We start from the raw sequence: 22,374 nt of genomic DNA, 5'->3' as shown, positions 1-22,374 counted from the left end.
TGTTCTTTATAATTTCGCACTTACAGCTTTTCTCTATTTGATCACTCAAATTTTAGTGTTTGTCACAGAATCAGTCACAACATATTTTGTGACATACGCACAGATTACGTAATTTCAATTGGTATCAGAGCGGTTCACTCCCCACCTTGAGTGTGATCCGTGGTGTTTACTGATCTGGTATTCGAGATGGATTTCATGAAGGAAGGTGGGTCGATTAGCCGACCTCCACTACTTGACGGCAGTAACTACTCCTATTGGAAGGCGCGTATGAAGGCATTTCTGAAGTCCTTGGATGAAAAGGCTTGGAAAGTGATTCTCACGAGATGGACTCATCCGACTACTAAGGAAGCCGATGGAAGCTCGACTCGCAAGCCTGAAGAACATTGGTCCCTCGATGAAGAGAGGCTTGCTAGCTCCAACTCGAAAGCACTCAACGTCATCTTCTCCGCTGTGGACGCCAACATCTTCAAACTCATCAACACATGCGAGGTTACCAAAGACGCATGGACAATCCTTCAAGTCCACCATGAAGGAACCGATACGGTACGTATGTCGAGACTTCAACTATTGACCACCAAGTGTGAAAATCTCATAATGGAAGAAAGTGAAACTATGAATGAGTTCAATTCTCGTCTTTGTGATCTGGCTAATGAATCGTTTGCTCTTGGCGAGAAAATTCCCGAAGAGAAACTTGTCAGAAAAGTTTTGCGATCGCTGCCCAAACGATTCATCTACAAAGTCACTGCTATTGAGGAGGCCAAAGACATAAGGAGCATGAAACTTGAAGAACTCATGGGTTTTCTCCGAACCTTTGAGATGACGATTGATCCGGAGCCCAAAACGAAGGGAATCGCCTTGAAAGCGGATGTCCATGAAGACCTTGCACCCTATGACGATGATGATATGGCTAAAAGCATTGCCCTGCTGGCAAAGAACTTCGGGAAATTTGGGAAGTACATGACGAAGCTCAACCACAATTCAACCGGGAATACCACAGAATCTACCCCAGACAAATTGCACAACAACAACCGGGCTCCAAACCCTCAGAGAAAACCAAAGGCTGCTGAGACATCACATGACCAGAGAGGCAAATCCAATGGGATACAATGCAGAGAATGCGAAGGGTTCGGTCACATACAGGCAGAATATGCGAATACACTCAAGAAGAACAACAAGAGCTACAATACTATTTGGAGTGATGAAGAGTCAGAGGATGCAGATAGTCCAACCAATCTCCTTGCATTCACCACTCAGAAAGTGACCGATCCTCAGTCTCATCAGGATGTCACAGAAAATGTCTCTGATAAATTCTATGATAACGATTCTTCCAGTGAGAGTGATGTTGAAATCTCATTGGAATCTGTCTCACAAGCCTATCATGAACTGTTTAGTCAGTGGACCGAAGTCGTACGGCTGAATGAAAACCTTCGCACAAAGGTTAATGTCATCTCTAAGGAAAAAGAAGTGCTTGCCTCAACCGTTGCTTCTCTTCAACGATCACTTCAGTCCGAAAAGATGCAGCAAGATAAGCTTCTTTCTAAATTTAATGCTCTTAAAAGAAATATTTGCATGCTCAATTCAAGAACATCCAATCTTGATGGCATTCTTTGCTTGGGGAAAGATGCAGGAAATCATCACGGCATTGGTTATGATGCCCGACAACTTGGTTCTATAACCACGTTTGTAAAAGGCAGCAAAAACCTAGAGGAGGGTGATGTCACAGAATATGCTGCAACACCTTCTGTGACAAGACGCAATCGGCGACGTTGGGCTTGTCATTACTGCCTAAAGCCTGGCCACATCAGACCTTGGTGCTACGGACTCCAGAAGATCTGAAGAAGCAGTCCCAGAGCCAGAGAAAGACCATTGCCTCTCCCAAGAAGATTTGAAGAGTTCGTGAACCAGACATCCGATGCAATGTCGCTTACACTTCACTCAGAGCAATGGCGGCCGAAGATTGGTATTTTGATAGCGGCTGCTCCCGCCATATGACCGGTCAAAAGAACCTTTTGAAGAATATCAAGACTTGTCCTAGTCACCATGTTACCTTTGGTGACGGGGTCAAAGGGAAAATCATCGGTGTAGGCACACTGAATGTTGATGGTCTGCCCCCTCTTGACAAAGTCCTCTACGTGCAAGACCTTAAAGCCAATCTTATCAGCGTCAGCCAATTGTGTGATGTCGAGCTCTATGTCCACTTCAACAAGACTACGTGCGATGTGACCAATGCCTCCAACAATCATGTTATGATAGGTAAACGCTCCTCCGATAATTGTTACTTATGGGTGCCTCTAGATGTGTTACCAAAAACCTGGTTGAAGACCAAACTCGAGGAATACGGGATCTCACAAGATATGCTCACTCTCTACTTCGACAATATGAGCGCCATAAACATATCGAAGAACCCTGTGCAACATTCTCGAACCAAGCATATCGACATACGACATCACTTCATTCGAGAACTTGTGGAAAAGAAGACGCTTACCCTTGAGCACGTCTCTACCGATCGACAACTAGCCGACATCCTCACGAAGGCTCTCGATGCTTCTCAGTTCGAAGCACTTCGATCCGCATTGGGTCTATGTGTTATCGAATCTTGAGTCATCACCTTTGTGAGCTATTTCCCTTACAAAAAAAAAATCGAAAAAAATATCAAAAAAAAATCGAAAAAAAATTAAAAAAATAAAGGGGAAAATATCGGCCCTAATTTCATTTTTGAACGAGATGTTTTTTTTTGGCCTCCTCAGATGCCATTCAGCGTCTTCTCTTTCTCCTGTTCTTGGTCGGGCTTTCTCCACATCCTTCTTCGGTTGCTCTTCATTGGACCGTCGTCATGTATTCACGCCGCCGCACCAGGTATTCCGGGCCCGCAGGTGATTAGGCCTAGGTGTCTCCGGGTGTCCTTGCAAACTCGCCGTCGGTCGCTGTGACTTCGCCGCCGGCCCCCGTGACCTCACCGCCAGCCTCTAGTAACTCTCCGCCATCTCTCGGGTCGGACTCTTCACTTGGGTCTTTCCGAGCTAGGATCCGAGCGTGGTACATGGCTAACCCCTCATACCCACGACCTGGGTCGTCCGTGGCTGTAGAAACCTCGGCTCAGTCCGCCTCTGTTGACTCCGTTGTTCAGGCCCAGACCTCACCGAGTCCTACTGAGACATGCTCAGACACGGCCCTTCCGCCTCGCCGAAAGTATCATCCCTTGAAGTCTCTACCTTACATTCAGTGTCGTACCCGGACTTCGGCACACTCCACGGCTCCGTCCACTGAACCCCCAACCGGAACCTCAGCCCGCGTCCCAAGTTCCAAATTCCGAGCCGCATATCTTCATCTCGCCAGTGGCTCGTGACTTGTGGGGGTCGATTACGCAGCGCGACATCCAAAGCAAGCTGTACCTCGACCGATCTCGATTTGAGTATGCCGATGTGCTTGATTGTCTGACTCATCTCTAGCTTCTTGGTACCGTCGAGGCACGACCTCGGTATTCTCGCTCGCTCCTGTTCGAGTTTTTGGCCAACATCCCGCCAAACATTGAGATGGCCAATCCACATGCTCAGTTCCAGACCTACATTCGAGGAGTGTCGATCGAGTTCTCTCCGGCCTCGATTAATGCTTTTCTCGTCCACCGTCCAACCGGTACTGTCGCAGCACCGCCTCCTCTCCGAGAAATCATCTCGAACCTCACCGGCGGGTCATTGACTAGTTGGTCGGCTCACTCAAGAGGATCCAGACTTTCTCTCTCGAAGCTCACTGAGTTCTACAAGGTACTGTTCAAGATAACACATCACAACTGGTTCCTAACCACTCACATCTCGAGCATTGAGAGGGAGCAGGTAGAGTAGCTATATTGCATCGCGCATGGCTTTTACATCGACATCGGCCGGATCATTTTCGACTCTGCTGTGCGCCACACGACGGTGACTTCACAGGTTCTCGTGATTGGCTTCCCTTACACTCTCTCAGCATATATTCTCTCTTGTGCGGACGTCGGTCGCGGTGACGATGAGCTTGGTCCACCTCAGCGCCCGATCAGGGTGGATCGCAGAATTTCCCCGTCGCGAGTTGTCACACGTCCGCAGCCTATGCTTCAGGATCTACTCCGCCACAGGGACATGCTTGCTCAGCTCTTGGCGACGACTGAGCTGCTGATTGCTACTCAGCAGAATCATCCTGCACCAGCCCCACCATCCACTTCCGCTGCCCCTACATGTGCTGGAACCGCCTCCGCATCGAACTCAGCCGCTGTTGACTCTGCAGACGAGTCTTCCGTCGGTTCTGCTGAGTTCTGAGACATGGTTGTTGCTCTGTTTTAGAGGTGATGAGCTTTATGTCTTTGTGTTGATTGGCCTGCGTTGTATTCTTTTCTTTTTGTCTTAGACTTTGGCTTTGTTTGTCTCCCGTTTCTTCAAGCATGTCTTCAGGCAAAAAAGGGGAGTAGTATCGAGGTTCATTAATATGTTGAGACTATGTTGATTACACTTATTTTTCCCATATTTTGTGTAATCTGAATTGATGCTCATCTTAGCGCGCGCGCTCGCGAGTTACACTTGAACCTCGCATTGATTTTGCCTAAAACACCGTCAAAGGGGGAGATTGTTGATGCAACTACTTTGCATTTATTGGCGATGTTTAATTGGCAAAATTGCTCATAAAAAGAGGATATCTGTTGCTGATGTGGAGTCTTCACGCGGCAGAGAATATTTGATCTGTTGCAGATTTTATGGCGACGTATTCTGCGACATTCTCGGAGTCATCAAATATCCGCGAGATTTTAAGCTGTCTTTTACCTCTGCTTTGTTGCCTATATACGGGTGATTGTATTAGAAGTTAGAGGTTAGGCTTTTCAATTGTTTTTGTTGGGAAACACGTTTAGAAGTCTCGGGAGAGATATTCTGTGGGAATCGATGAGATCTCGAGCTTAGGGGGAGCCTAAGTTGCTGTTGAAGAGGATAGACGTAGGTTGGGTAACTAGCGAGAGAGTCGTTGAGTGTAAAACCTTATTGTACCACGTTAACATAGTAAATTGCTTTCCACCGGGCAAAGGTCCTCCAGACGTAGGCACGAATTGCCGAACTGGGTTACCAATCTCTGTGTTCTTTATAATTCCGCACTTACAGCTTTTCACTGTTTGATCACTCGAATTTTAGTGTTTGTCACAGAATCAGTCACAACATATTCTGTGACATACGTACAGATTACGTAATTTCAATATATATATACATATATATATATATATAGAGAAAAAAATATTGTTTAAAACTTGAAAAATATTATTCTCACGATACAGACTCTATATACCTTATTCATGCAATTAGTTTCAAAAAAGCAATTTCACAAAATGCTGGCCTAACTCTAACCAACAATCGAAACTCTAACCATATACGACGACATGGCGACCGATCATGGTCTCCACTCGATAACTTGGGAACCCTTCGGGATGTTGTTCAAGAAAAAAAAAGGTTACATCAATCTCTCCCAAAGTTTAATAAGGCGGAGGCGGGAATTTAGGCGAAACCCATTTCTAGGCGGAGGCGGTAAGCCTTTAGGCGGTACGAGGCGTAAGCCTAAAAAATAATATAGAAAATATATAATATATATAAAATTCATATTAATTTTCAAGTTTTCATAAGTTTTAAAACAAAAACCAATCTAAAAAAAAGGAGTTTTAGACTAATATAAAAATGAAACTCGACGACACTAATCAAACAAATCATAGTCTAGCTCTTCGTTTTCTGAAAAATCGTCATCATCTTCCATGTCCTCGTCATCATCTAGGTGATCAAACAACGTTTTCTCCTTGCCTATGCATAATCAATTTGATTCACATTAGAACTTACATATGAGCAACAATTAAATCAATAATGTTCGTTAGCTACGTGATCATAGTTACCTCTCTTTTTCCTTTGTCCTTCGTTTTCACTAGGCCTCGTTCTTTTAGAACCAGAAGTAGTGGCTTCTCCACTCTCGCGTTCAGCCCGTTCCTCATTTTCAGCTTCCCCCATTAACCATTCATCATCGGAATCCAAGGCATCAACCACCAATGGATCAAATTCCTCACCATTGCTGATTTGTCGAGAAGTTAACTTCAAGTGGCGATCCTTTAACTTCTTGTTAAACATGATGAAAGCAAGCTTGTTCATCCTAGTAGTGGATAGCCGGTTCCTCTTTTTAGTGTGAATTTGGTTGAAGATGCTCCAATTCCTCTCACACCCTGACGCGGAACAAGTGAGACTAAGAACTTTGATCGCGAAAGCTTGAAGTTCGGGAGCATCATCACCAAATTGAGCCCACCAACGATCTACATTTATGGATGTAAAATTAAATAATATAAGCAATACATAATTAGACAATACATAAAATTTAAAAAACATACCGGGTGAACGTGTTTCGTAGCAAGCTTGTGCTGCCCTCATACCAAACATTCCTTGCTTGAGGTGGAAAGCTTCAAGTTGATCATTTGCTTTCATATAAGCATCATCGGGAATCATCCTATTCATGCACTTAAACAAACCGACCTTAACTTCTTTGTCAACATGGAAGTTAGGCCCGTAATGAAGCTGTTGGTTCAAGTAGTAAGCCACCGCATGTAGCTCATGATGTAGTTGACGCTCCCATTTTGTATCGATGATATCCCATATTTCTTTGTAGACAGCCTCTTGTCCATTAAATTCCTTCGCTATCTCCTCCTTTGCCTTGTCCATTCCATCGTAAATGAATCCCATTGCCGGAGCTCTTTCTCCATCAACCATCCTCAACACCTTAACTAGAGGCCCGGTGGTCTTTAGAGCATAGTTTACGCCACGCCAAAAAGCATCATCTCTAGCAACGACTTTCTTCATTTTTTCCCCTCGGATTTTTTTGCCCATGTACTAGAAGCCCATTCCTCAGAAGCAAACATTGCCTCTAAAGGTTGTCTCAACTCTTTAAACCTTTGCAACGTCAGGAAGGCAGTTGCAAATCTTGTGACGGCTGGCCGAATGATCTCTTTTTCAGTGAATTTCCTCATCAAGCTTAACACCCAACTGTGGTTTTAGATGAACTTGGCTACGTTCTTTGCTTTAAGTAAAGCATTTCGATGTTGCGGTAGGTCTCCAATCTTCTCAAGCATCAAATCAATGCAATGAGCTGCGCATGGCGTCCAATAAAGCCGCTGCCTTTTCTCCATCAACAGTCTCCCCGCGGCTTTATAAGCACTAGCATTGTCGGTTACAACCTGAACCACGATATCTTCGCCGACTTCTTCAACAACCTCGTCAAGCATCTTGAACAAAAAGTTGGCATCTTTGACATGTGCCGATGCATCTACGGACTTCAAAAACACTGTACCGTGCGGATTGTTAACAAGGAAGTTGATGATACCTCTTTGTTTTATGTCGGACCAGCCGTCTGACATTATTGTTACACCGGTTTGTGCCCACGTACTCTTCACTTCCTCCACCATCTTCATTGTTGTATTCACTTCCTCATCCAAACACCATGTCCTTATCTCGTACATCGAAGGCAGCTTTAATCCTCGACCGAAATTCCCAACGGAACGCATCATGCCAATAAACGATGGACTCCTTACCACGTTGAACGAAATCCCATTTTCGTAAATGAATCGCGCGATGTCGAGGCAGACTCTATTGCGATACTCTTTTATTGTACCTGAAGGGACATCTTTAGCATGATTCTCGTTGTTGTCGTCAGTCCTCGTAAATATGTCCATTGGTCCTCGTACACCTCGATTGGTCCCGGCAGAAGTACAACCAGTAACAGCCTCTTGAGTAGAGCCAAAGTATGAACCGTTCGCAATCTGCTCCTCTCGGTTTCTTGCAGCATTCTCCTTCGAGACTTTGTTAGCGTTGAGATTACCGGCACATCTCTTCTTCACGTCATCGGGAACCTTCTCGCAAGCTGTGATATTAGCATGCGTTCCCGCGAGATGGTCTTTCACCCGTGTAAGGCTTCCCTTAATAACCTTGTCGCAGAAAATACACACGCGATACGTGTAATTTTTCTTTTCCCCGGTCTGTTCATCAAAGACCATTTTCTCCGTAACATAGTCGTTAGAAAAGTCTTTTGGCTTTCGACCTTTCATTCCTATAAAAAAAAAAAAACATTGCTGTGAATTGCTTGTGACGCAGAGACTTTTGACTTGTGCAAAACTGTGACATGTGTGATTATGGCAAAAAAAAAAAAAAATTGCTGTGACTTATGACTTGTGCAAAACGTTTCCATCAACAGACACAAGCAAGTTTGAACGCACACATTGCCATCAACAGTCACGAGCTCGAATAATTATGGCAAAAAAAAAAAAACATTGCTGTGACTTGTGACTTGTGCAAAACTGTGACATGTACTGTGATTCCAAACCAAGAGTGAGTTCGAATAATTACCGAGTCAGTGAGGGAGGGACAGAGCAGCGTAGCAGCGTGAGGGAGGGACGAGAGCAGCGTGAGAGAGGGACGAGAGCAGCGTGAGACGAGAGCAGCGTAGCAGCGTGAGAGAGGAGCAGCGTGAGACGAGAGCAGCGTGAGCAGCGTGAGAGACCAGTTTGAGAGTCGGTAGAATATGGAGGGACGCTCAACGTGTGAGACCAGTGTTTTGCGTGAGATGAGAGACGGTTGACATACCAATATTTGTACGTACTTATAGTTAATTGTTATTAAAAAAAACTTAAAAACCTAAAAAAAGCCCGAATAAAAAAATGGCCCGATTATTTTGGCCCAGGTTTTTTTTTAAAAAAGTCTCATTTAAAAGGCTGTTTTGAGGCGTTTTGACCGCCAGAGGCGGGCGCCTTTTTCGGCCGAGGCGGAGAACGCCAGAAACTCACCCAGGCGTAAGCCTCGAGGCGGTCGTCGACCTAAAAGGCAAAAGGCGCGCCTTTGGGCGCGCCTCAAAACCGCCTTTTTAAAAAAGAGATTCTCTCCACTTATATGAAGTTTACGAAATTGGCACCATGTCGATGTCAAGGTTAACAACTATATCACAAAGGTAATGTGATATATAGGGTGTGTTTGGTATGCATCTCAAAAACAGTTTTTGAGATAAAAAAAAATTGGAAACAAAAAGTGAAAATTGTGCTTGGTAAAATTTTTGACAAGTTTTTAAAAAAATTTTGAAGTTCTTTTTAAAAGAATAAAGAAAACTGAAAACAAATAAAATGTGTTTTTGGAAAAAAATTTATTCTCTTCTCTCATCCTTCTTCTCACCCGCGCGCAAGACTTGAAAAAATAAAAAAGAAATCTGGCCATCTTCTTCAATCACCACCGAGCTTCACCATCGCCGCCAAATAGTTTTCATTTTTTTTCATTTTTTCAAAAGGTGTACCAAATAATTTTCATTTTTTTTTTCATTTTTTCAAAAACAAAAATGAAAACTGTATCAAACAGTTTTTTCAGTTTTTTCAATTTCTCAAAAACAAAAATGAAAACTGTACCAAACAGCTTTTTGAAAGCAACTGCAAAATAATTTTTCAGTACAACTATAAAAATTAGAAAATAGAAAACAAAAACTTTTTGAGTGAACTACCAAAGAAAAGAATTCAAATGGAGAAAGATGAAGAACGTCTAATTCAAAGCTCAGGCCAAAGCAACAAAATGGACTCTATTTGGCTCTATTCATTGAATTCTCTTGTGCTTTCGAGCTAACAAAAATTCAATACCCCAAATAATCTGTGCACTAAAATGAAAGAATTTGTAGTACTGCCATTTCAACTTAAATTACAGATATAGCAGCATAATTTCTTTAATTATAGAACTAATAATGAATTTTTTTTGTGCATTATATATTTTATCCTCGATCTCCGTTGAAGTAAACAAGCGTGCGACTTAAACAGTGTTTTCTTTTAACAAGATTAGTTTCTATTTTTCAATTAAATTTAAGAGGCAAATGAAATACTTTTCCCAATTTCACATTCACTCACTCCCTCCAAAAATAAAATCAATACATCATCGAAAGAAATCCTTTCTTTCCATTCTCACTCAGAAGCTCTTTTTCTCTGTTAGGGTTAGGGTTTGGTTGTAGCTCTCTAATCTTGCTCACATCGCCATGGGAAGAGACCGTAGCCGAAGCCGGAGCTACAGCCCTCGCCGCCGGAGCCGAACCCCGCCGCAGCGTGAGCGCAAGCGCCACGACGACGATCACCGCCGCGACCGCAGAGACCACCGCTCTTCCGGTCCCACCGGATTGCTCGTCCGAAACCTCCCTCTCAAGGCCAGGTATCTCCAATGCACCATTTCGTACTATCTAGCACTGCTTTTTAAATTCCACTTTGTATCGACTGTGTAGCAACGCTATTTCAAAAGAATTGGCGGGAATAGAGAAATATTGCAATGCCATAGTGTTGTTGAAATTGGAGTATAATTATCACGTATTCAATGTTCTTCATGTATAGTCTTGTTATTCGATTTGTTTGCTTGTCGCTTTTCAATGATCTGGATTGCGTGTATTGGATAAGTTTACGAATCACTATGGATATATCGCGTAAGTAGTTATAAATTGTATGCTTATATCATTGTGCGGTGCCAATTTATCTAAGCACTCTCAGAAATCTGATTATTATTCTTAGCGCCTTCTTTCCCTATATTGGCTTTTCATTAATGTGGTTCTGTATAGAACTGAAGACATTCGGATTCCTGATATCTTTCTTTCTGCATAGTCTTGTTCTTGGGCCTTTTTTTTCTGTCCTCTGTGTAGCTTTCATTAATGAGACTTGAATAAGCAGATAAAAACGGCATGCTTATCATTTTTCTGTTGCCAATTTATCTAAGCACTGACAAGAACCTGATTATTATTCTTGGCCCCTTCTGTTATGAGGAATCGAAAAGCTCAGCTATATTGGCGTTTTTCATTACACTGCTCTTGTACAGAACTAAAGACCTTTGAATTCCTTTTGAGCGATATGGTTCTTTTTGTATAGACTTGGGCTTTTGTAATTTGTATAATGGGGATTGAATATCAATTCCCCTTGGACGCAACAATTGGGTGCACTGGGGTAGTCTCCTGGTTGGTAATGGCCTCGTGGGTTTTAGTCGGGTCTTACTCGGACACCACGGTTATAACAAAAAATAAAAAAATTAATGGGGATTGAATAAGTAGACATGAATTGCATGGTTATCATTTTATCTGGTGCCAATTTACCTGCACTGCCAAGAACCCGATTATTCTTCTTGGCGCCTTTTGTTATGAGGACCTCATAAGCATACAATTACCGTGGTTTTGTACAGGACTGAAGACCTTCGGATTCCTTTCGAGCGATATGGCCCGGTGAAGGACGTGTATCTTCCCAAAGATTTCCACACTGGGTATATCTCTCTCTAGCTGTCTTCTTGTTTTTATTTATTCAGTGCCGTTTCTTTACGTACACGTTTTGCCTTTTTTATGTGATTGAGTGTGTTGAAGTTTTATTTTTTATTTTTTATTTTTATTTATTTATTTATATCTATAGGAAACCGCGGGGTTTTGGATTTGTCAAGTTTCGTGATGCAAGCGATGCTGCTGAAGCGAAACAGCAACTGAACGATTTGATGATTGGAGGGCGCGAGATAAGAATTGTGTATGCCGAGGAGAATAGGAAAACTCCTCGAGAAATGCATTTTTCGCGCCCAAGGTTTGGCAGATTACTTGTGCTCAATGATTTAATATCACAAACTATTATTATTAATTATTTATATTATTATTTAAATTATCTATTTTGTTGATTTGCTTCTCAAAAATAATAATAATAAATCAATAGTGGACGTTATGGAGAAAGCCACAGGAGAAGAAGTCCACCAAGATTGCCAAGACGTCGATATCACTGTTAGTTTTTTTTTTTTTTTTTTTTTTTTTCATATTAGTACGTGCAATTATTCTTATTTCTTAAAAATTCTCTTAATTTGCAGACTTTTTTTTTTTTTGTTTTTTTTTCCATTTCTGAATTTTCATGCATTTCTTTCTTCACAGCTTCCTCGCGGTCACCTTCACCTGTAAGGTATGACTTGAAGTTTCGAGTTGATATTCATATGATTGATTACAGTGAAAGTTACACACTGAATTATTCAGGGGTTGTTTAATGTATTGCAACTGTTTTAATTTTATCAGACCTTTGAGTGACTGATCTCAAGTAGCTTTCCCAGTTATAATTGCAAACACTAACACTTCAGCTTTTATTTTTATTTTTATTTTTAGTATTATTTTTTTGTCATTGTCATTAGATCAATTTAAATTTATATCTTGTTTTGCATATACGATCCAGTAATAAAGAAAGTAGAGCTTATAGTTGGCCAATGAAAGAAATGATCTTCAAAGAAGGGAAGGCTATTCAAAGTTTTTACTGGTAGAGGGTTGATGGCAATGGAATTGGCCAAGGAAAAGATAATAAAGGTTTTAGAAAGTTGCAAAGAAGCTATGAAGTTGTTCAGATGCTGATCAAGTGCCCTCACAATATAGAGCCTAACTCTCAATGTTTGGACAAAGTGTCCTATTTTTGTTCAGAAATCTTGAAAAAGGTTCAGGTAAAGGTTGCATTTTGATTCCTGGATGAGCATTTATAGTTGAATTTCTGTTATTTAAAAGCACGAAACCTAAGTTTCATTTTGTTCCCAACTTTTTGAAACGACAACCATGTTGAAAATAAATAATATACAAAGTTTGCTTGATTAAATTCTCGATCTTCTCTGTGGGGTAAAATTTTGATTTTAGTTTATTCTTTTATTGATATCTTCATCTGCTTTTTGAATAGGGACCGGGGATATAGAGACGATGATCATCGTTATCCGGTGCATTCTCGTTCGATTTCTCGATCTCCTCCAAATAAGCCAAGGAGGTCCGTTAGTCGTTCTTCGCGGCACAGGGACCACGACGAGTCCCCGAGCCCAAGGGCAGATAAAAGAACTCGAGCCGAAGAAAGAGTCCGTTCATCAAGCATGTCAAGGAGTCCAAGGGTTATGGACCAGAGTTGCTCAAGGTTTCGCTCACGATCCCACAGGTGAAATGTCAACTTGGTATTTAATAATACTTATATAGAAAAATTATACATTTGAACTAATTGGTTAGTAAAATAGCCAAAGTTACCATTGACACTGTTACTGGCACAATTAAGAAGTTTTTGCGAATTCATTATTTTCAATTGGGTGTATAGCTACAGCATCCTTGTTTATTTGTATTGTCCGGGCTATTTTTCAATTCTTCCTAATCTACCATTTTGATGAATAAATCAGTGAGGTTTTTATCGCTCAAGATTTTCCGATTTTTGTGATGTTTTATGCGCAGTCCTGCTCGCTGACAGAGCCGAGTTGGTTCGATGGCCGTTTCTGCTAAGAGTGTGGCTGTCAGAGGAATAGTAGAAAAAGACTTGTGGCTGCGTTCCTTTTTGTGTAAGAAACCTTATAACGTTCCGATTTTACTCACTGGAACGCCATTTTGAAGCTTTGCCAGCAAGTTGTTTCTATAACATAATAGAAGGCTTTTGTGGTTGACAGAATTTGCCATAACATATTGTTTTGTGTATTTGATCAATCTTACATCTTTTTGAGGACATCAATAATATGTAAATACCTAACTAACTCAATAGCTCAAAAGAGACCATATCTAATTGTGTAGGAAAAGTAGAAATTGAGAAACGAGTTGAGATATTGGGCACATATAAATTGAGAAACGTAATTGTGTGGGAAAGTATAATTACAGGGGTCAGTTGAATTGTGCAGTCATATGCAAAATGAGGACAAAGATTATCGTAAAACACTATAGGCCATAAATCCCTTGTGATCCAGAAATTTTTATTTATTTATTTATAGAAGTGGTAATTATATACCAAGCAAATCGAGAATGACAAAGCAAGAGAGGTTAAGTGCTCAAAAGCAAAAGTGCCAATCAAATAAGTATATGCAAGAGAATTTTCGTCAAACATGCAAGCGCAAGAGGTCAAATATAACAAACAAGTTCCGATCCCCGAACTGTTTGAAGGAACAAGCACTTGCTTTGCCGCCAAAAAAAAAAAAATTTGCAAAAATTTATTGTTAAAAATAAAGAGACTCGAAATGCAGAGTCGGGTTCTTCTCATTCAAGAGGGCACGATTTCTGGAAAGCTTCCTGTTCTTTGCGGCACAGATCGAACTCATTGGTGTGGTAATACATACATCCCACATAATCGTCCATCTCTTTCGTGCACCTATGATGAAGATCTCTCAACCTGCATTTAACGGAAGTTGAGAAGAAAAAGACGTCCTCGTTATGGTTAAAATAGTTTTTACGTGTCTCGGATTGAGCAAAAAGGGTTCAGGTATCATAATATCATACACTGCAGAGTGAAATATTGATGGGGTATATTTTAGCCTTATAAGTCAAAGTAACAAAGGCGTTACAATAATTTGAAAGCTTTTGACGCAAATCGGCACTCACAATTATTGATCAAATACACTACAATTTGATGCTAAAAGGCTCTTTGCAAAAACTCAACTACGCTTTTTTTCACAGAACATATGGACGAGATATACTAGCCATAAATGTAAGACTAACAAAGGGGTAGCAATAACTCAAATTGAAGCAAAAATCGGCTCTCACAGTGCTAACAAAGATTAGTATCTATCTAAAGCTAAACCTGGTTTAAGATTTATTCCACCGTGTCAGATTGTGAGCAGGTACATAGAATCGACGCTAGAGTGCGATTCTCATATAAAACTACGTGACAAAGTCCTAAAACCCGGGGACCAAGAAGCAAACTTGTTCACTTTTCCAAACACAAAAATCTAGCTATTTCGTTACCGACAAACAATCGAAACCAAGCTTAGTAACTAAATGAATGTATATCACTTATTTTCTTTCCCAAACACACAGGCTGAGAGTAGAGTTTAGAACAAAAACACGAATCAGGGACTTACAGGCCGAGAACACAGCGAGTGACTTGCTGGCCTTTGTCGAGGCATTTCTCGGGGTTCGGGTCCTTCTTCTTGCACTTCAAGAACTCCACGTTCTCGACCTGGCATCTGATCCCGATATGCTTCGAAGATGCCATCAGCACCGCAGAAGTCGGGATCGGCTCTCCCGTTGCATCCACAGAGCTCGACATCGCCGCAGAAATTCTGTTTCCGACAATGTCATTCGCCAAAGTAACAGAAATTGAATAAATAAATCAGAAATAGACAGCGTTTTCTTGCCATTCCTCATGTTTTATTGCCCAGAAATTGGCGTAAAGTTATTAATACAAAGGCAAAAAAAAAAAAATGGTTTAACCTAAGCACCTAAGAATGGTTGGAGTTCTGTGATAATGACTCCGAAAAAAGAAAAAAGAAAAAAAAATTCATTGCTTCAGTTCGCATTTTCATTCTATTAATGGCAGCTGAGAAAGTGAAGGTAAAAATTGGAAGCTGCGATTCGACAATTTCCAGGAAAAGGTAAGGATCGGAATCTCATAGCTGTTCTTCAAATTGAAAAAAAAATGGAAGCTGGATTTCAGATTTCGAGATTCTAAACGAAATTGAAAACAAAAAATGCATACATATCAACGAAGTTCTTGATTGTGTTCGTACCGTAACCTCGAGGGATTGATTGAAACCAAACGTCCTTCCTTGACTCTGAGTGAGCTTTTTGGGAAATTTCAGTTTTTAGGGCAATATAAGGATATTTATGAGAAAATCAGTAATTCTCATGATGTCGTTTCCTATTCTAATGTCGTTTATTGTATTTGTCGTTTGTTCGTCGTCTCTTTATGAAAACGACATTTTAGTATTTGGTGAGACCGACCGTACGAGATCACTCCCTAAACCCTTCTTCAACCTCTCCGAGATCTCGTTCTCTCACACACTCCGGCTAAACTCGCCTCCGAATCTCTCTCAGACCAAGCTTAGGTATTTCTCTCTCTCTCTCTCTCTCTCTCTCTCTCTCTCTCTCAATTGCATGTTAGATTGTTAGGCAAGAATTTGAATTGAATTAGGAAAAAATAGCAAATGTGCGAACGTTATTGAATAGCGGATTTGATTTTAGGGTTTTTTTGTGTGTGTGTGTGTGTGTGAAGGAAATGGGTGACAAGAAGAAGAAAGCGACGATTCTAATCAGACTGGTCTCAGCGGCTGGGACTGGATTCTTCTACGTGAAGAAGAAGCCTTCGAAGATGGTGGAGAAGCTTGAGTTTCGGAAGTTCGACCCTAGGGTTAATCGTCATGTTCTCTTCACCGAGGCCAAAATGAAGTAAATTTGTCTCGATTCATCTCTGTTTTGGATCAATATTAAATCGAGCTTTTGGCATTATTATACTGTAGACAATCTTGCCTCTTCAGTTGGTTGGGAATTTCGATGTCTTTATATCCTATAGATCAAGAAGAAAGGTGTTATCTTTGCGTAGAACCTGAATGGATGATTACATTGAATAAGAGAAGATATGATTGCTGTATTGTAGAGAATGTTATTAGGGTCACATCATTTCATGGCATCTTTTGAGATTGTTAGTGAGTCGTTTAAATTGTTTGATCATCAACATCAGGGAAGCAATTGTTCTCTCTCTTTCTCTGAAAAATGGTTCCATAGGCTTGACGGGGTTCGGAACCTATGGCCCGATCGCATATTTGGAACGTACCACACTTGCTTTAGCTTGTGATGTTTATATCGTTATTCGGTGATCCATTGTGAAGTTTCGGAGGGCGATTATACTGTCAAAGGCAGCAAATGTGGCTTCTTTCGAAGCTCCATCAACATCCTCGGCCACATGGTTCAAAGATAAGAGGCCATGGTGACCGAGAAATACTAAGCAATTACGGGATTTTCTTTGCCTCACAGGTTATTAAGTTCTCACCGAATTGCTAAAAAAGGACAACTTAATACAGAGAAGAATGCCCCGATCACTACTTTGGTATTATGTTCGCAGCCCGAAAAAGGATAATTCACAGTCCTAACTCTCAATCTAAGGGCAGGCCTGAGTCAGTGCTAATCTTTTTTCAAGACCTTGTTTCGAAATGCTTTGTATGTCAGACTGTGGGGGGATTTGGGCCGTGGGTTTCATAGTCAGGTTGCTGAATTCGAAACGCCAAACTGTCATCTTTGTCGTTATGCATCGGCACACATTTTATGCTCGCTTTGAACCACAAACCGTTGGAGTTTACGGCCACCAAAGTTGCAGAGTTTTTTTTTTTTTTTTTTTTTTTTTTTTTTTTTTTTTTTTTTTTTTGTAGTATGGTCGTTTAACTCCACGGTTTTACCGACGTTTACTGGGATGCATTTTTTGCCATCACATCTTCGCTAGTAACTTTGCCGAAAAACTCTTCGATTCAACGAGCACGCGGCTGAGAAGTACTGAATCGTTATTTGGAACACTATTTACGGTCTTATATGTCAGAAAAGTTGAAAGTATAATGACAATGCGAGCCGACACTAGGCCAAGCGACGATTGCAAAGTGCTTGAAATAGAGCGCCAGAATATTATGTAAGCTTCGCTTCAGGCCTTTTCCCGTTGCTGCAACATTTTGTCCTATGTTTCGTGTATCATTGTCCGAAAGCCTTTCATGAAAGGAAAACCAGCCTTTCCGACGCAACTGGTAGACCGGTTAATCCAAAAGACTCGGCAAAGCCCAAATTAAGTGAAAAGAACCAGAAATGTGCTACGGTTTTATTCATTTTGTTTTAATAAAACGTCACAGTTTTTATTTTTTATTTTTTATTTTTTTTATGCAATCATGTTATCATAGATGTCTGTGTAAAGGAGATTAGTTCTATCTCTAAGACCAACCGTAGATCTTCAAATTCATCTTCATTCTATATATTTGAATATGATTTGAATAGAGTATCTTGGTATTTGAAGATGCACTATCTCATCTCTATAATTTTTTTAGGGTAATTAAGCTATATAGTTTCCTGAAAATAGACAATTTATTTTTAGCCCACATTTTGTTAATAAATGGTAAATAGCCAGAAGGATTTATTTACAGCCAAAATATGACTAGACTACCCTTTTGTTTTCCCGCTCAGTTTCTTTCAATATTTACACGTAATCAAGTCAAATATTTGGTTATTAATGCTCGCGAATATCAAGGAGGTAATTATAACCGTGTAGCTGCGTTCACACTTAACCACAACCGCTCCCATTTATAGTTTTTCAAAAAAAAAAATGAAAGAGAACCGAGAGAGAGAGAGAGAGCCGAGAGAGAGAGAGAGAGAGAGAGAGAGAGAGAGAGGGAGTGAGAGCTCGAGGAAGAAGAGAACGCTCGACCGGACCACCATCAAACACCCCGTCATGAGCGGACCCAAAACCCGCGCGCGCTCGGACCGGGGAGTCGCCGGCAGTTGTCGAGAAGAGATTGACGAGGAGTTCGGCTTGAATCAAAGAGGACCGTCGGAATTCATCAAATTGAGAAGGTATTTCCCGTGAAAATTCATCAAATTGAGAAGGTATTCATCAAAGAGAACCGTCGGAATTCAAGAAATTGATTTTTTTTTCTCGTGCTCCCTGTTTGAATTTTCCGAGAAGAGAAGAATCTGCGTCCAAAGGTCCCGATCGATATTATGGACTCCGCGAAGAACAGTTTTTTTTTTTTTTTTTTTTTTTTTTTTTTTTTTTTCCAGTATGTTCGTGTAAATAGAAATCATATTTACAGTATATTCGTGTAAATACGAAGCTTATTTACAGTATATTCATTGTAAAAACAAAGCATATTTACAGTATATTCACTGTAAATACAAAGCTTATTTACAGTATAATCGTGTATTTGCACTGAAAAAAAATTCTGGAAATATTTTGAGCACGAAAATTCTGGAAATTATGAATATATGGAAGACAAATAATAGCAATGAATGAAGAATATATTTACAGATTTCATCCATAATTAATTGCACGAAAATATAAACTAATTACCTAAAGTCAACGACGAAAATTTCCAAATACATAACAATTAATGGTTGAGAACTTTCAAAATCTGCTCAAAATTCAAATTTGAAAACTTCCCTATTCGGTTTCAATATTTAATTCGAAATTAAAAAAAAAAACTGCCTAATTAAAATAGCGTAAGGGCAAAAATGTAAAACTAATTCAATTAATAAGTTGCCACGTAAGCAAGATGGCTATTTACGAGAAATTAACGAAATGGTGGCTAAAATTAAATTGCTACACATTCCGTGGCTTAAGCAGCCAATTATTTGATTTTTTTAATACCCAAAATTTTTAAAAATTATAAAATTAGCCCAAAATTTAATTTATAATTATAATTTAATATTTTTATATGTATTATGTATTTATTTATAAATTAGTGTATTCTAAAAAATATTAATTCAAATACTTGAAAAAAAATTAAAACTACTACAATAGAAATCACAATATTTTACACATACAATTAAAAAAAAATAAGACATTTAAAAATTACATAATTATAAAATTTAAGTCAGAATACTACATAGACAACAAAAATAAAAATATCAATACATAAAATAAAAAAACTTAAAAGGTACAATAAATAAAAGCAAACTACTTGGACTTATACGAACTACCACCGTCAGATTGGATTTCCTTATTCTTATCCATGAATTATTTTCTGACGGATACAGTACGAATCAAAGAAGAATTGGACAAATGAATCTCGTTCTTTGGATCCGATTTCCTTATCTCAACTACCACCGTCGGATTGGATTTCCTTATCCTTATCCATGAATTATTTTATGACGGCTACATTACGAATCAAAGAAGAATAATTGGACAAATGAATCTCGTTCTTTGGATCCAATTTCCTTATCTCAACTACTACTGTCGGGTTGGATTTCCTTATCCTTATCCATGAATTATTTTACGACGGCTACATTTTTTTTCTTCGGTGTCGGTGACGACGCGGAGGGTGCAGCAGCAGTGTTGGATGATGAGGGAGAGAGAGGTGAGCATGCGCTTGTGGTCGGGGCAAGAAGAACTCGAGGACGAAGTCAGCGGTGGTGGAGACGGTGCGCAGGCGGGTGGCGACGGCAGTGCGCATGTCGAAGATGGCGGCGTGGTGGGATAGCGGGTACTGTGCCTTGGGGAAGGCACGCAGGTCCGGGCAGAAGCACGGCTCGTTGGTGGTGAAGGCGGACCCCACGACCCCTTGCCCCCTCAGCAGGTGGTGCTCCGAGCAGGCCTCTTGGAAGCCCCGCACGCGCTGTCCACCTTCGACACGCACTCCGAGAAGCTCTCGTGGGAGTGCCGCATGCCCATGCCCGGCGGGGACGCACACGGGACCCACGCGCACGGGATCCTATTTTATCCATGGATTTCCTTATCGGATTGGATTAAAAGAAGCCAACATTTTTTTATATCGTTAAATAAGTACTTTTTCTTCTTTTTATACTAAGTTATTTCAACTGATTTTATTCAGTTTTTAAAGGAAAAAAAAAAAGTGATTAAGGAGTTGAGAAAAAAAAAAAAAGTGAAGGGAAGCACAACAAAAGAATTCTCCTTTTCATACTAAAATTTTTAGTTTTATCACAAGTTTGTTTTAGGAATTTGTTTATTATCATAAATTTACGATTTGTTTTTTTTATTTATTTATTTAAGTATTGTAAAAAAATGACCTCTTTTTTACGTGTCGCCCAAGACCCTCGAATACGTCGAGCCGCTTCTGTTTGATGTTTGAAAAAATGAGAAGAAAAAAGAATGGTCTCGGTTTGATGATGGTATCAAATCAAAGGTGAAAAAGAAATGAATCCAATAGATGCAAAGGTTTTTAGCAGAGTTGAAATGAGGCTGAAAATGACAGTTTTTGACTCAACATGAGTTTTGCGTGTCCATAATGGATCTGAGTTGATAATGGACGTTGCAGGTCAAATTTCATTTATGTTTTAGTGCCCATTTATTTTCCACCGTGAAAGATACGCAAAGCCTAGAAGATTATGGTCGAAATAAATCTCGACTAATTCTTAATCTTAGGTTGTTGTGTATTTACATTTTTGTCGTAAATACCTCTTTTTTTTTACAATATTTTATTGTTTACATTATTATCTTTATTTAGTTAGCAATTATTTGTCACCATAGATACATTGAAAATTACCATTTCTCGCCATTTGCCAAATGGTAGTGGTTTGTTTTCAGTAGTGTTTATTGTTTTTGAAAATTTTAATTTATTCATTCAGAGAGCAGTTATATGGGTAATCAATGAACAGAGCTCAGAAAATTTTAGTCTGTGCACAATTAATAGTGACAATTTCCAAAACACTTATCTGTTTAATGTTCAGCGTCCTGAGACATTAGTCCACAAGTTTGCATCGTTCTTAATAAAAATTTATCAAGCATGAATACTTTCCATTAGGACGGCGCAAAAAAACCGTAAAAACCGTAAATCGGACTGGATCGGTGATTTTTAAACCGCCGGTCCGGTTTAAAACGGTTTTTTTTCTTTCGGTCCGGTCTAGTCATTGCAAACGGTCCGGTCCGTTTTTTTTTAAAACCAATAAACCGGACCGGACCGGTTTATTTATAAAAAAAAATAAAATAATGTCCAATTAGCCAAATTAGGCATTTATGCATGTATTTACCTCCCGTACATGACTATATGTTTTTGTTTTGGTGGAAAATTGATGGTTTTATTTTTTAATTATGTAAAACGGTCCAAAACGGTGTAGAACGGTCCGGTCTAAACGGTTCAAAACGGTCCGGTCCTATTTAAAAGATTCAAAACGGTCCGGTCCGGTTTTTACAGTTTTTTGGTCCGGTCCGAATTAGATTTTTTTGAACCGTTTTGAACGGTCCAGTCTGGTTTTTGGCCGGTTTTAGACCGGACCGGACCGTGGACAGACCTACTTTCCATGTAACAAGAAGAGTAATGTTCAACGTCCTGAAAAATTAATCCACATTCACAATTTATTTTCAAATGTTTCAGATTATTTTTACTGATCGTAAAAAAATCGAAAATCACCGCATATGACAGCTTAGAAAATATTTCGTAGGTACGCACATAAATAATGAATAAAGTTCTTTTTAGTGTTAGATCCGATCCGATTAAATTTATGATTAGTCGTAATCGCAATATCGTTATTTCTAAATACTTTGTTTCTCCTAGGGAGCAATGTTAGATTACTTTGAACTAGAACTACGCCGAAATCAATCACGTCTCTTAATCTCTCTCTAAAACGTCTTTGTCATTGATTGCATTTTTTTCATGTTTAATCTTATAAACGATATACTTATACATGACTTTTAATGTTTTTTTTTCTTCATTTTAATGCTATATAGTTATGGGAAAGTTGCGTGAAAATAGTTTTAAAGGTCAACATTTTAATACTTGTTTCAATTCAAATCCATAAAAAAATAATGTATTTAAAATTGTAAATAGTCATTTAAATTATTTTTTTAAATATAATTTTAAACAATCAACAAAATTAAATAGAACCAAAATAATAAAATAAATTATAAAAAATAAAAAAAAATTATTTACGATTCACAAACTCGCCGTGACTCGGCCGACTCGGAGCCAT

General features: G+C 39.6%; 3 protein-coding genes and 1 pseudogene across 6 annotated transcripts; 2 read left to right on the top strand and 2 right to left on the bottom strand.

The window, feature by feature from the left end:
* Positions 1 to 5,479: 5,479 nt before the first annotated feature.
* On the bottom strand, positions 5,480 to 8,283 carry LOC149392912 (uncharacterized; annotated as a pseudogene). Its single transcript, XR_016299954.1, has 3 exons — positions 6,371 to 8,283; positions 5,888 to 6,295; positions 5,480 to 5,798 (listed from the first exon to the last, which is right to left on the bottom strand). The product of XR_016299954.1 is annotated as an uncharacterized LOC149392912 (transcript).
* Positions 8,284 to 9,782: 1,499 nt separating this feature from the next.
* On the top strand, positions 9,783 to 13,479 carry SCL28 (SC35-like splicing factor 28). 2 transcript variants are annotated; one of them, XR_016299768.1, is made up of 7 exons: positions 9,783 to 10,199; positions 11,208 to 11,285; positions 11,429 to 11,590; positions 11,717 to 11,781; positions 11,926 to 11,953; positions 12,218 to 12,476; positions 12,704 to 12,845. XR_016299768.1 is itself a non-coding variant. In XM_089617231.1 (7 exons), the coding sequence occupies exons 1-7, from the start codon at positions 10,030 to 10,032 to the stop codon at positions 13,244 to 13,246; spliced, it is 762 nt and encodes a 253-aa protein (XP_089473357.1). In that variant the 5' UTR covers positions 9,791 to 10,029; the 3' UTR covers positions 13,247 to 13,479. The 2 variants fall into 2 exon arrangements, 1 of the variants encoding a protein (XP_089473357.1); XM_089617231.1 differs by lacking the exon at positions 12,218 to 12,476 and adding an exon at positions 13,234 to 13,479 and having other exon boundaries at positions 9,791 to 10,199; positions 12,704 to 12,949.
* A 332-nt stretch (positions 13,480 to 13,811) lies between these two features.
* Positions 13,812 to 15,581, bottom strand: LOC149392910 (Cox19-like CHCH family protein). Of its 2 annotated transcripts, none has more exons than XM_089617233.1 (3): positions 15,489 to 15,581; positions 14,841 to 15,041; positions 13,812 to 14,152 (listed from the first exon to the last, which is right to left on the bottom strand). In XM_089617233.1, the coding sequence occupies exons 2-3, from the start codon at positions 15,026 to 15,028 to the stop codon at positions 14,020 to 14,022; spliced, it is 321 nt and encodes a 106-aa protein (XP_089473359.1). In that variant the 5' UTR covers positions 15,029 to 15,041; positions 15,489 to 15,581; the 3' UTR covers positions 13,812 to 14,019. The 2 variants fall into 2 exon arrangements, with proteins under 2 accessions (XP_089473359.1, XP_089473360.1); XM_089617234.1 differs by having other exon boundaries at positions 15,495 to 15,561.
* A 394-nt stretch (positions 15,582 to 15,975) lies between these two features.
* On the top strand, positions 15,976 to 16,348 carry LOC149392909 (Ribosomal protein L33 family protein). Its single transcript, XM_089616305.1, has one exon. The coding sequence runs from the start codon at positions 15,977 to 15,979 to the stop codon at positions 16,148 to 16,150; it is 174 nt and encodes a 57-aa protein (XP_089472431.1). The 5' UTR covers position 15,976; the 3' UTR covers positions 16,151 to 16,348.
* Positions 16,349 to 22,374: the final 6,026 nt, after the last annotated feature.

This window comes from Urtica dioica, chromosome 6, assembly GCF_054948205.1.
Source record: "Urtica dioica subsp. dioica isolate 48M chromosome 6, U.dioica_male_clone48M_v1_H2, whole genome shotgun sequence".
NCBI classification, from domain to species: domain Eukaryota; kingdom Viridiplantae; phylum Streptophyta; class Magnoliopsida; order Rosales; family Urticaceae; genus Urtica; species Urtica dioica.
This window is presented reverse-complemented; position numbering and strand designations above follow the sequence as displayed.